Genomic DNA, 14,266 nt, shown 5'->3' with positions numbered 1-14,266 from the left:
GGGAAAGTGGTGCAATTTTATAAGGCACTAATGGGGTCCAGTACTATGCTTCTTCCTGCTGTAGACAAAAACACTATGAAGAAAGGACCCACAATTACTTATGAGCAAGGAGTTGAATTATGCAGAGATGTAATAGATGAGGAAATCTGGAATGCACTAGCTTCTATTGGAGATGATAAAGCACCTGGAGTGGATGGATATAATGCCTACTTTTATAAGAAGACTTGGAGTATCACCAAAGATGACATATTGATGGCTATTAAAGAGTTTTTTCAGACCGGAAAACTTTATAGACCAGTTAATTGCACTGTGATCACACTGGTCCCTAAAACTGCTAGTCCTATGAATATCAAGGAGTACAGACCCTAGCTTGCTGCACTATCCTTTACAAAATCATTGCCAAAATCCTAGCTGCTAGGATGCAGAAAATTATGACACATAATCAGTGAAGCCCAATCAGGATTCGTACCAGGGAGAAAGATTGCAGATAACATCATTCTTGCCACTGAACTTGTTAAAGCGTATTCTAGGCAACATATTTCTCCAAGATGTATGCTAAAAATTGACTTATAGAAAGCTTATGATTCTGTGGAGTGGTCATTTTTAGAACAGGTTCTGGAGAACCTATGCTTTCCTCAGAAATTCATCCAATGGATCCTTGAATGTGTGCATACTGTGAATTATACAATCATGGTAAATGGTGATACTACACCCCCTTTTAATGCTGCGAGAGGGCTTAGACAGGGTGATCCCATCTCTCCATACTTATTTGCTATATCTATGGAATACTTAAGTAGATGTCTTGCTGAAGTTAGAGAAATAGAAGGATTCAAGTTTCATCCTAAATGTGGCAGATTGAATATAACTCACTTATGTTTTGCAGATGACCTGCTACTTTTTAGTAGAGAGGATCAGAAATATGTAAAGGCCATATATCAGTGTTTCCAAAAGTTTTCCCAAGCATCCGGTCTGCAGGCAAACATGACTAAAAGCTCCATATACTTTGGTGGTGTCCCTGACCAGGTAAAAGTTGATATACCCCAGCAGAGTGGTTTTGGATGTGGTGAATTCCTTTTCAAGTATCTTGGTGTCCCTCTTTCCACTAAGAAACTGACTATTATGCAATGGTCACCACTAGTGAATAAAATTGTTGCTCGAATCTCCTCTTGGACTGCTAAGACACTCTCATATGCAGGAAGAATACAATTGGTTCAGTCTGTTCTCTTTGGTATCCAGGCCTACTGGTCCCAGCTTTTCATTATTCCTACAAAAGTTCTTAAACTTATTGATTCATACTGTAGGAGTTTCACTTGATCAGGAACTAATACCATTAACAAGAGAGCATTGATAGCATGGGAAAAAGTTTGTCTTCCTAAGTCAGTTGGTGGCATGAATCTTATCAATATTAGACTGTGGAATCAAGCTACTATTGCCAAGACTTGTTGTGGATCAGATGGATTCACTCTTTCTATATAAAGATTCAACATTTCTTCACTGCACCTGTACCAAAGCAGGCCTCATGGATGGTCAAGAAAATCTTTAATGCTAGACTGATTTTAGAGCAAACACAGAAACAAAACGACCTGACAACTATCGGCAGCCTATATCTGAGCTTACTTGGAAATAAACCTAGAGTACCCTGGAAGGGTTTGATGTTCACCAACTCTGCAAGACCAAAGGCCATTGTTACAATGTGGCTCCAGATACAAAACAAGCTACCAACTAGTGATAGGTTGGCTTCATGGGGGATGGATATAAACCAACAATGTACTTTGTGCCAGCATGATTTTGAAACTAGAGATCACTTGTTTGTATGTTGTGAGTTCACTAGAGCTATTTGGAGGAAGCTGTTGACGTGGATTAAATGGTCGGAGTATACCACAGATTCTTGGGACACACACTTGAATTGGATCATTGAGAAAACCAGAGGCAACACTCACACTGCCCAGTTCTTCAAATTGATGTATACAGAATATAGTCATGCAGTGTGGATAGAAAGGAATCGGAGAGTATTTGAGGGAAAAAGTAGAAGTTTTGAATACATTGCTAAAGACATAGCTTATATGTGTAGTATGAGGGCTCCTAAGGCCATTAGCACTAGGATTCAACAACTTCTCTTTCTATGAAGTTGTGGCTCCTTTGAGTTTTTCTTTTTTAGTTAACAAACTGTGATGTAGTTTGTTATGAGCTGTAAATACCATTTGGTGATTAATAAAAATATAGTTAATTACCAAAAAAAAAAAAAAAAGGAAATAAGCTAAATATATCAGGAGAATTTTCATGTAAACTACCACTCCCAAGCCAATTCTCCTTAGAAAGACTAAATAAGTAAGTAAAAGTATATCCTCTGTAGTAGCTTAAGCTTTTAAGATGAGATGGTCACACATTGAAGTACGGTCGTAGAGCTCGCAGAGGTCTTGGATTCGAGTCTCACCACCACTCATTACCACATAGAATTTTCACGTGCATGACCCATGAAAAAGAATTAGGTTAGCACGTGATGGGTGTATTGAAGATATAATTAAGTAAAATAAAATTGTACCCTTTCTAACAGTTTAAACATTCACATACTTTAGCATTTTAGTATCTTACATTGGTTGAGGGAATGAGATCTTGTCTCATTATATGATCTGGGACAATCCTCACCTGCTACCGTTTGAGGTTGAATCCAAAGTCCATTTTCTTAATGTAGTATCAGAGTCGTGTTTATTCATATTTTTGGTTTATCCATTGTTGGGCCTCCATGTTATGTTGTACATGTCATAGATGTCCAGTTTTAGGCATGCGCGAGTGGTAAGTATCCCAAATCAAGTGAGGGATTAGGTTGTTGACTCCTTATATGGTTTTGAGCAATCGTTATTTCGTTTGAATGTCCCACATTCCCTAAGCAAATGGACTATTGTCTCCTTATATGTTGTTGGACAATCCTCACCTTATGAGCTTGTTTTTTGGGTTGGACTAAGCCAAGAGGTTAATATTCATAACATGATTTCAAAGTGAGACCCATCCCCTATTTTGATTTACCAAATGTTGGGCCCTCGTGTTATACTATCAGGACTCTAGATATCCATCCCTAGGCATGTGGGTAAGACATGGAGGTTAGAATGTTCCACAAAGATTAAGAAAATGGGTTGGTCGTGGGAATGCTTACCTCATGAGCTAACTTTAAGGTTGAGTTGAATCGGAGGGCCATTTTTTCTTAGCAGATATCACATGTAGTAGTCGTCTCATAGCCTTCCACTTGAATAAGAATCCTCTTCGCATCCAAATTTCGGTTAGTTATTTACTAGAGTTGGTGATTATGATAATATGATTTGCTCTTTTTATTGAAAAACTACCTTCTTAAAGTTATCTTTTGGGAATGTTCTCAAGCTAACATTAGTTATCTAATCTACATGTTACTTTTCCTTGCATCTATAAGTGCATCCTCCATATCCAAGCTCGGAAAAGGCCGTTTACGTGTTTGTATCTTGTTCACCATTGAAGTGTGCCCGTTCTTTCTCACCAAGTTCTGTGTTTTTATAGTATTAACCAAGGTGAAGTTTTATATAATGTGTTGTGTGCCTTCCATAGTTTATTTGGCTCGAGAGTCAATTGTCAGAGTGTTTTGTGGTAAAGTATACTTTCCAGTTTCTTTTCCTGATATTTAGGCTTTGCTATGGGCAAGTAGTAGGATTATTTTCAGGTATACTATCAGGATTCCTCCATAGAGAAGGATCAGAAATTACTATTTGTTAGGAGTTCCTTTTTTGCTCTTTTTTTTTGCTTTGTCGTGAGGACATCCTGTCAGTCCTTTGTTTCACTTAAGTTTTTTTTTTCTCTTAGGATGTGTCTAGTTTTAGGCAACAACATACCTAGTGTAAACCCAAAAATGGGGTCTGGGGAGGGTGGTGTGTACGCAGCCTTACCCCTATCTTGTGAAGATAGATGTGTCTAGTCTTAGGAAATGATCAAAATGGATGGTCCTTACTGTATAGGGGTTGGAAGGTTTTGGTCCTTGATATATAACACCTAATAGAAACAGTCCTTTTAAAGTATGATATAAGTTATCATCTTAGGTCGTAAGCCCTGAAACTAACATTTCTCTCCCAAAAAACTGTTCAAATTAATCTCAGATCCAAATTTACAACTCACTTTCTCTTCTCTGTCAAAACAAATAGACAGGCCGCTTACCGGTGATAGGAATTCTCCGGTGATAAATAACATGAAATCTTGAACTTCAAAATTGCTTGACGACCCTAAAACCCACAAAGAAGCATAAGCACAGACAAAAAAGCGAACCAAAAAGAAGTAAAAATAAATTTTAAAAAAAAGTCCCAACTTCAGGTTTGAAGAATGCATGAATATAGAGAATACCACAGAAAGAGGAGGAGAAAGGCAAGCAAAATAAGAGCAGAAAGAAATGAATTTTACTTGCATGGAATGGTATTCCTCAAGGAAGACAGTTTTTTTTAGTTTGAAGTTACTATGTCTTCCTCCTCAAGGAAGACATAGTAACTTCAAACTAATTGATATAATCATCTGAGCAATGTATCCACTGCATATTCCAAATTGTAGTGTTTTCAATTAATCAAGCTTCTCAAACTTCTTCTACAACAGAGAAGGTGCAAAAATGTGTGATAGAAATTCTTCAACTGAAATGCCTTAAATTCTAGCATCAGGTAAACTCGGATACTCCCAGTGTTAATCTCCCTCTCTCGGTCGAAAAATAACACGGGGAACTACATTCCAGCACTTCCCTCCACCATCTCTCCACAAACTCCAGCAGACGACCCGTCAATTTTTAAGGAACTGAAAACATGAATAATGGTAAAATAGAAAAAAGAGAGTTCTGTAGAGGAAGCTACGACAAACAAAGGTGAGATTAGATATGGCGGTGGGGGATAATTTAGAGCCTATTTGGATTGACTTAATTTGGATTTTTAGCTTTAAAGAACTTTTGTAGTGTTTGGGTATGATAAAAAAAAGTGCTTTTAAACACTTATTTTAAAGCCAAAATAACAAAAATTAGCCAAAAGTCATAAGTTAGAGATCCTAACTTGTGACTTTCGGCTTATAAATCATAAACTAAGTCCATCCAAACAGGCTCTTAGGCTACAAAGTTTGGTATAGAAGAAGATAGAATAGCTTCCAGATGCTTTTGATTTCTGCTATTGATAGTGGTTATGTGTTTTGACAGAGAAGAGTTGTGTAACTCAGCGTTAATTTTAACAGTTTTTTGTGGAGACACATTTGTTTAGGGCTTAAGGACCAAAATTGTCAAATTTTACCATATATTACTATTTTTATTAGGTGTCATATATGAAGGACCAAAATCATCCACCCCCCATATATCATTGAGAATATTTATGGGAAAATATTTCACCTTAATGATGGTTTTAAGTCATTTTCCCTTATAAATATCTCAATTGTTACTCTATTTCACATGTTTTAAATAAACACTACTGTTACTCTTAATATTTAGAACTAGTAAATGGACCCGCGCTTCGCGCGGTTAGAACATTCTTCTTTAAAATTTATTAAAATAGAACTTTTCTTGTATTTTGATGTTATAGTATTTTTTATATAAATTTGTTTTTAAGAGTATAGAGGTTATTCAATTGTAGTTTACCTTTTGTTTTATTAAAAGAAAAGGCAACATAACAAGTCATAACACTATTTTCTCCTAGTTTACATAATTTCATTTTACAAATTCATTAATTTTCTTTTGAAATTTTACAATGGTTAGTTGATTTTTATCATCTATATGCATGGTTACATAGTGTCTTTAATTAGAGAGTCAAATGAATATTATTCTCAATTTTTTTCTTTGCAAATTTCGTTAGTATAACACAATTAATTACTTTCAAAATATCAAATATTTTTAAAAAATATATATATATAACTAATGTGTTTATCAAAAGCAAAGGTTCCATAATCATATGCTATACCAATAAGTAATATGTAGTCATTATGTGTTTTAAAATTAAAATGTAATCTTCCAAAATCCAAATTTCATATGTAATATAGTTATGATAGTGTTTTGGAATTGAAATTGTGCACAAACAAAACATTAAGGATCCTTGTAAGGATGAAAGAAAAGTAAGGGATAATGGAGAAAAAGTTCAAAAAAGTACTTTGGTGTGAGAGAATAATCATCATTGTGTATCATATAATTGTAATTAATTGCTAGTTTTAATTCTATTATTTGACTTTCTATTTTCTTTTTACTCCTGTTAATATTAACATTATTATGACAACAACAAAACATCATATAAATTTTTAGGCTTGATCTCTTGGAGAAGAAAAGATTTCTTTCGAGAATTTCTAAATAAATGTATTCTGTAAAAAGTTATTTGTGAATCTGCAGTAGTTGGATTTACATAGAGTATGTACTAACAAATACTTATAACAATAACTTTACAGAAACATAAACAACAAATTTAAAACATGTACTCAAAAACAACAATTAATATCATAAGCATAAATTAATGAACGGTAAAAAAACATACCAGGATCTGTAACAATAGAATGAAACAAAAAGGAAAAATCGAGCCCACTGAATGCGCAGTGTCTCCTTAAGAAAATTTGTCCCCTCTAGTATCCGAGGTTAAAAGAAATAGATACTCTCAGGATGAAACAATTTTATTCACCAGTGTTATGATATAAAAACAATAGTGTTAGTGAGCCACTCAAAAGGAGCAAAGTATACAAATATTTAATTGTGCAGAAGAAGAAGTTCAGAATCAAATATTTAATTGTGCAGAAGAAGAAGAGGATGTTCAGAATTTTCGTTGTTTTAAAATGAGAGGAAACCCCTCTATTTATAGACAAAAAAGGGTAGTGTGAACAAATGCTTATTGTGCCTTACCGGAAAGGTCACAACTCTTCGGAAAGGTCACAACCTTTCATAAATGTTACAACATTTCATAAAAATCACAACTTTTAATAAAAGTCATAACTTTTCAATAAAAGTCGCAACTTTTCGATAAAAGTCACAACTCTTCATAAAAGTCACAACTTTTCATGAAAGGGGAAGGATAGTTTGGGAAATAAAATAAATTAAACGGGAATCCTGGTTTGTGGTGGCGCCACGTAGGCGGGTCTAGGGTTCTCTTTTATATATGATATATGATTATCACCGAGACATCATCTCATGCTCCATCCCCACCTTCTGCGTTTATTTCAAATAACACAGCCCTTAGTACACAAAATCATCACTGAGACATCAACCCTTGCCCATGCTTCTGCTATTACCATATGGTATTACCTACCTTCAAACCCAGCTAATTTCTTGAAAATGATCTAACAAATAGTTTTCCGAAATTATTATTTATCAAAAATATTTAATATTATAAAACACACCTTAAGAAATGATATTATCTACAGCGTATGAGCTGCCAAATTGTGATTTTCTTTTATTATTGTATCTGTATGGTTATAATTCATGGTATCATTTTTTTAATTGTAAAATCCTATTCTAATTCAACAAGTAACTTATGTTCGATGTCATAGGTGGAGTAATGGAAAGTTGCAAGTCATTGTGGGGACGGTATGTATCATGAAGTGCCCTGACTTCTTACTTTTTTATGGCAATTATCATATTTGGAAGTGTTTTTCTTTTTCAGGTGGCATTTGGTATGGGAATTAACAAGCCAGATGGTTAGTAAGTTACTTTTGACTTCTCTTACCATATAAATTCATACATCATTTAGTATGGGAATTAACAAGCCCGATGGTTAGTAAGTTACCTGGTTATATCCTTTTGACATGTCTTATCATATAAATTCATACATCATTTGGCATGAGAATTAACAAGGTAGATGATTAGTAAGTTACCTAGTTATATCCTTTTGACATGTCTTATCATATAAACACCATTAGTTTAGATATTATTCCTCCCTTCCCCCACCCCTCAGTGTTTAAGAAAGGTTAGTTTAGCATTAGTTTCTTTAAGCAAGTTTGTGGATCTCGCTATAAACAAAAGGTTTATTTGATAAAACAATATGATATTTGAAGAATTCTATCCCTCTAGATTGGATGATATTGATGGATTAAGAGTCGGAGAATAAACTTTTCTCGGGTATGTTGTTTTCATTGTCCTAATAATAATCTAGTTATTATATATCGAAAAAGAATTGATCTAGTCTATTGTCTGACATGTGATGTGATTAAATTCTGAGTTCCAATATCTTAGGCATTAAGATTCTATTTTTTTGTGTATGTAAAAAAATTACTATCTATTGATTTCTTAACCATACTCTATCTTCATCGAATTTTTCTTTTTTCTTCAGAGCCAATGTTCCTTTTCCCAATCAAGATACATTGAGAAACATAAGAAAATTAGTAGCAAAATCATTTCAAACCAGAAAAAGGAAAACATATAGCACTAAAGAAATACCTATATTCTTCAGCAAGACAGCAACTAGTTGACACACAAATATTAACAAAAAAAAACTTTCTATTCAATAGCTCTATGGGGTAAAAAAGGACTCTAAGAAAATATCTTGTTCACTAAAATTGAATAATAATGGAAGTCTTATTTTTTCCAAAACAATTGATGAAAATGTATCCTTATGATTTGTTCAATACTATGCTATTCCAAATGTTTGTATTAGTAATCTTTACTTTGTTTGTCGGATCTTTAGGATTTCTTTTCAACCAAAAGGGAGTGAATTGCACGCAGAATAAGAGTAAAGGGTAAAAGCAAGTGAAATTAGTGAAAGTTGAAAAAATCTAAAAGCAACAACAAAAAGGTATCCTTCCAACAATCTGGAAATCAGCCCCTCTCAGATATGTGAAGGAGGAAGGCCGAAGTAGGGATGGACATATGGTATTTATCCCTGACGGCCAACTAGAACAATGACAGAGCAGCTGCAGCTAGGGAAGGGTAGAATGTTGGACTAGATCATGGATGTGAGGTGGGAAGAAGCAGCATCGACGACAATGACAACCGATAAAGTAGGATATGGGGCTGGATTAATGGGATGGGATATTCCGTTAAAACCTGTTATTATGGGGAAATTAGGTGGGTTGTTGAAAAAATAATGGGGAAAATAGGTGATGAACACATCTGGAAGCAGGACTAAGAAAATTTAATGCTGTTAAAAGCTGACTAGCATCCCTTGGAGAACATCCGTTAAAATTGTAAAGTGCACAAAAGTAAAAAAAAAAAGAATAAGAAAGAGAGCTGATGATGTAGCAAAGCTAGTTGCTGACTATCTTTCTACCGGCATTGGTAGCGCAATGCAGTGTAGACTCTTAACTAAGACAACTATGGTTCAAATAGTTTCATGTGAGAAAATTCAAAAATTTAAGATTCATTGGCGAACTTGTTTTTTTTTTTTTTTTTGGATAAAGGTTACTGTGTATTCACAATAAGCTCATCATCAAACAAATGATGAGCATAGGTCAACATTGGCGAACTTGTTTCTGACAGATCAAACTTCTTTCTCGATTCCTGCCACTTAGTAGAGATGGAAAACCGATCTCATTTGTTAGTCTGTTTTCTTACTAGATCTTATCAAGAAGTTCGTTTAAAAAATGCACAAATTTCTTACTCATTTAAGACATTCAGAAGCTATTGGAAATGGGCCTTCCCTTTTTCAACAGCTTACCCATAAGATTGCTGGACCACAGGTGGGAATCTGTGTCCATTTTTCACCTAGTTCTCAATACTCATCTTTCAAGAAATGAGAGGAGTTCTTTTCAAGTAGTTCCCTAATATTTGTAAGCTTTTTAACGTATGAAACAAAAATATACCTAAGCTTCTTTCTTGTGGAATCTGAATTGTACATGTCTATTAGACATCAATTTCCTTTTCTTTTTTTTTGAAATAGACATCAATTTCCTTTCTTGTTGCTGGATTTTCAATGAAGTAACCTTTAACAATCAAAAACATAATAGTAAATCTTGTTCATTCAATTAATTTATTATTTCTTAGAGATATTGTCTGCTGATGTGATGAACTCACTCCTTATTCATAGTCAGATTTGTCGTCCATCACAGCTTGAGCAAATCAATGGAGACTTACTACCAGGTCCTAATTCCCTACCCCTGCTCATTTCACACAATATAGGCTTCTCTGTCTAACTGCCTTTCCACAGGAAAGTGGTCGAGCTGGAAGGGATGGACTTCCTTCTGAATGCGTTCTTTTCTTTAGGCCTGCTGATGCTCCTAGGCAGGTAAAAAAAATTAGACTGATGATGTTAACGTTTTAGGGAAAGATGATGTAATTGGTGGCTATTGTGATTTTTGGGCAGAGTTCTATGGTCTTCTATGAGAATTCTGGATTAAAAAATCTGTATGACATAGTACGATATTGTCAGGTATGGCTGGCTCCTCAACTCTTCATTTTGATGTTTTCTGTACCTTTTTGACTTGGGTAGGATACGGTTGGCTGTTGAAATACAACAACAACATACCCAGTGAAATTCCACAAGTGGTATCTGGGGCGGGTAGAATTTATGCCATACCTTACCACTACCTTGTGGAGGTAGAGAGGCTAGCTCTGGAAGACCCTCGGCTCAAATGCAGCAATTCCAGATACAAAGAAGAAAATATAGCAAGTCACAAGGAAACAGTGTAAATTCTACCAGAGGGGAGCAACAACAACAACAAAGTTGTGCAATAATCGAAACACGATAAACAACATACTTGGATAGAGTATTAAAACAATAATAAGTAATGATGGATATCTAAAACAAGAACTATTGTAATACATTTAGTACAAGGTTGGCTGTTGATATATTTTTTCATATTAGTGGTTGTGTTCTCTATATAGATGCCATTCTGGTTCCGTGAGAATCATATGACCTTTTATTTATCTTATTTGTTTGCTATTAAAAAAATCCATTAGTAAGAGATTTCACTCGAAGGATATAGCAACAGCTTGTGCCTGCTTAAAATATTATCCAAATTGAGAATCATAATATTATCAACTATCAAATTGCGCTGTAGAAATGTCCAAATAGACAGAAGATTTTGCTGGTATGGAAGGGTAAAAGTAATCTAATTTCTTAATAACGTTTGAACGTCACCTTACCATATCATATATTTATCTAAAACCCTCACCATATCCGCATCGACACAGACAGTTCAGATGATAAACATCTTGTATGCCTTCTCTTGTACTCCTTTAGTTTCTGTAGTGTTTACTCCTAAAATAATACTTGAAGAATTTGACAGTAAAATTTCATGCAACAAAACTTAATTACCTCTTCTCTGTTTCAGAAAGACTTCTAGACACAATCCTGTATCATTCTTGCTCATTTCATGTGAAAATTCCCATTATAATAGAACTACCCGATTAACCAGCTCTTTTAATCTAGTAATTTTACTATTTATACTGCTTTTTGTAACTTGTGAGCACCCAAGGCTAATATGACATCTCGAAATAGTTCCTAAATCACATAGTGCTTTTTGTGCATTTAGTAATTACATTAGCTATGTCCAGTCAAACAATATTTTGAAAGAGGTAATGCCGCCTGCAATTTCCAGCTGCGCTTCTAGCTTAATTCTTTTGTCATCTTATGAAAATACCATACTGAGAATTCTGCGCTTCTCAAGAGGATATAAGCTTGTATAGTCGATGCAGTCTCTTCCTTTTTTGCTGCTACTATGAATGGATAGACCTCCTTTGTGCCAATTATTTATTGATCTCCTACAATGATTAACCAATAGAAAACTTGGTGTCATAATTAGAAAATGAAAAACACGCCATATTGAGGTAATATTGAGGTGAGTTTGTTTATACCATACACTCAAACTGAGAACAATAAATGTTTAGAATTTGATGAACAATTTCTGTTCCAAGTGACTATAAGTACAACACAGGATAAGCACTAACTTCGTAAATGAATGAGAAAATTTTCCTGCCAGTTTTTTAGCTCTTACTATAAACTTGCATACTATATTAATGTGAGATGCTCTTAAAGTACCTGGCTCCTGAATACATCTTTTTTAAGCTGTAATCAAATAGTTCAAATACAGTTGCTGACTAGTTAGATTCCAAATGCAAGAGAGCTCGCTGAGATGTTATGATGGTTATCCATACATGTCAAAGTAGGCATGATGTTTCTTGATTGCTTAATCTGTGGTTGTACATACATTATTTAACCAGTAAGTGACAGTGGTATAACAAGTATATCAGTTTTATGGTTTTGTTAATTAAGAATCAGTTCCCCAAGTTAAAGGGAACTCAATTTCTACTAGAGTTCATATGTAAACAGTAATTGTTAACAATAAGCTGGAGGTATAAATATCTTTTGTTGCAGTCTAAAAGAGAGTGCCGTCGAAGTGCTTTCTTCCGACACTTTGCTGAGCCTTTACAAGAATGCAATGGTATGGTTAACTTCTTAAGTTGGATACTGATGTTAACTTGTCACAATAGCCAGAAGAGCTCCACAACTTCACTTGACCTTCATCTTGCTCAGGAATGTGCGACAACTGTGCCTTTTCAAATGAGGTGGAAGAGCTGGATGTCTCAAGTATGTTGTTTTGACTTTTGTATTTGTACCAATCTTCTATTATGTCTACGAGTTGTCTAAAAGCATGGCTTTACCTGTATAGTCTGTCTTTTGCAGTCTTCACTAGTTATGATAGTTTTAGTTTCCAACCATTTTCTTGGATTCAGTATGATCCTTTTGCTCTGATAGTAAATTGCTGATATATATGAGCAGTAACAGATGCTCTCCTTTTACAGTCTCCAACATAATTAATGATTATCCTAATAGTGAAATGTATAAGTTGCACTCCAATTGGTGAGCTAGGTGAGTTTTTCTTATATTGTTGTTTGGTTATTATGTCGTCAGTTTACCATTGCATCATTTTCCTTTTCCTTTTCTGTTTTTTTTTTTAAAAAAATACGTCACGGTGGGCGGAGGGAGTACTGGAGAAAGGGGAAATTCAATTAATTAATATCTCATTGTAACAGCCTCTTGTCATCGCGCTAGTTTAAACATCTAGATATGAAATATCCATTAGTTTGATTTAATTGTATTTCATTGTCAATGCTTCACCTATTCTGTTTCTGTCACAGAATCTGATGTTCCTTAAGTGCACTAAAATATGAAGTAACTACTCTCTATAAGAATTATCAACAGAAAGAGAGAGAAAGCACTTGTTTGAAAGCATGGAAAGGAAGAAAAAAAGGGAAAATGTTTTCTTTCTCTTGTTTGATTTACAAATATAAAGCGGAAAGGGATAATGTAGAAGAACGTAGTTTTCTTTTGGGTCCAACTATTCAGTTGAATGAGAAGAAAGATGGGTTCAAGTTTTCCTACTGTTCCATTTCCTTTCCAATCTAAACACAGAGAAATGAATAATACTCCCTCCATTTCAATTTGTTTGTCTTACTTTCCTTTTTAGTTTGTCTCAAGAAGAATGCCTCTTCCCTTTTTTGGTAATTCCTTAATTCTAACTTTCCACATGGTATGTTTAAGACCACAAGATTGAAGAGAATTTGGTACATTATATATATCTTTAGTTTAAGACCACAAGATTCAAAAGTTTTCTTTATTTTCTTAAACCCTGTGTAAAGTCAAAATCAAACCAACAAATTGAAACAGAAGGAGTATACAGTAGCAGATCTGCAGAACACAAGATTACGTAGCAAAATACCATTGATCATAAAGGAGCAATGACATCTGAATGGTTTCCAAAAAAAGTAGCTTTACTGAGTAAGACACAAGCTCACGAAATGTGAATTTTTACTTGAAGATGTATATATTTTGCTCGTCTTTTGTTGTTATTTTTCTAGACCCTTACCTGGACCAATATAATATTATGCAAAAATTTGAGCTAAGGAAGCTTTTTCTTGTTTACGCAAAGAAGTTAGGTTGGTTTCTTATCTAAGTCTGAATTCTGTAGTAGACATACAAGGATGACACTTTTGTAGAAGAATTTTGAAGAGTGCTACACCTCAGTCCGTATGAATTAAGATGAACTGTATTTTTTGGTTTCAACTTTGTTGTAGAGAAAGCCTTTTAGAAGATACAGCACCTTTGCTTGACATCATAGACTCCTTGTAAGATAGAGTCAAAGAACAAGGACACGGTTTTTTACTTGTAGATGTGGCTTCAGCACAGCCTATGTGCTAGTATTAATTTATGTAACCTTTCTCCCAAAAAAAAAAAAACAAGGACGACACTGCATCATTCTCTTTTTTCTCTTGAAATGGAAAGAGAAAGGTTTAATTCAAGGGGACCGGGATTTAGGGGGAGGGGCACTTTATGATAGGAGAAAGAGAAAGAGCATGGTTAGTGTGTCACTGGGCTAGTGGAGAACC

At 34.6% G+C, this 14,266-nt stretch overlaps 1 protein-coding gene across 1 annotated transcript in view; it reads left to right on the top strand.

Annotated features, from left to right (window-relative positions):
- The window catches only part of LOC102593600 (mediator of RNA polymerase II transcription subunit 34-like), a 53,392-nt gene that overhangs the window by 32,691 nt on the left and 6,435 nt on the right, over nt 1-14,266 (top strand). The window contains exons 9-15 of the mRNA XM_006355176.2: nt 7,495-7,531; nt 7,608-7,641; nt 9,966-10,018; nt 10,086-10,163; nt 10,242-10,307; nt 12,255-12,321; nt 12,414-12,467. Of these exons, the coding sequence (XP_006355238.1) occupies nt 7,495-7,531; nt 7,608-7,641; nt 9,966-10,018; nt 10,086-10,163; nt 10,242-10,307; nt 12,255-12,321; nt 12,414-12,467 (389 nt within the window). The remainder of the gene's footprint in view (nt 1-7,494; nt 7,532-7,607; nt 7,642-9,965; nt 10,019-10,085; nt 10,164-10,241; nt 10,308-12,254; nt 12,322-12,413; nt 12,468-14,266) is intronic.

The sequence above is a fragment of the Solanum tuberosum genome, unplaced genomic scaffold (assembly GCF_000226075.1).
Source record: "Solanum tuberosum cultivar DM 1-3 516 R44 unplaced genomic scaffold, SolTub_3.0 scf00191, whole genome shotgun sequence".
In the NCBI taxonomy this organism is placed as follows: domain Eukaryota; kingdom Viridiplantae; phylum Streptophyta; class Magnoliopsida; order Solanales; family Solanaceae; genus Solanum; species Solanum tuberosum.
Note: the sequence above shows the minus strand (reverse complement) of the source record. Positions and strands in the feature narration are given on the sequence as shown.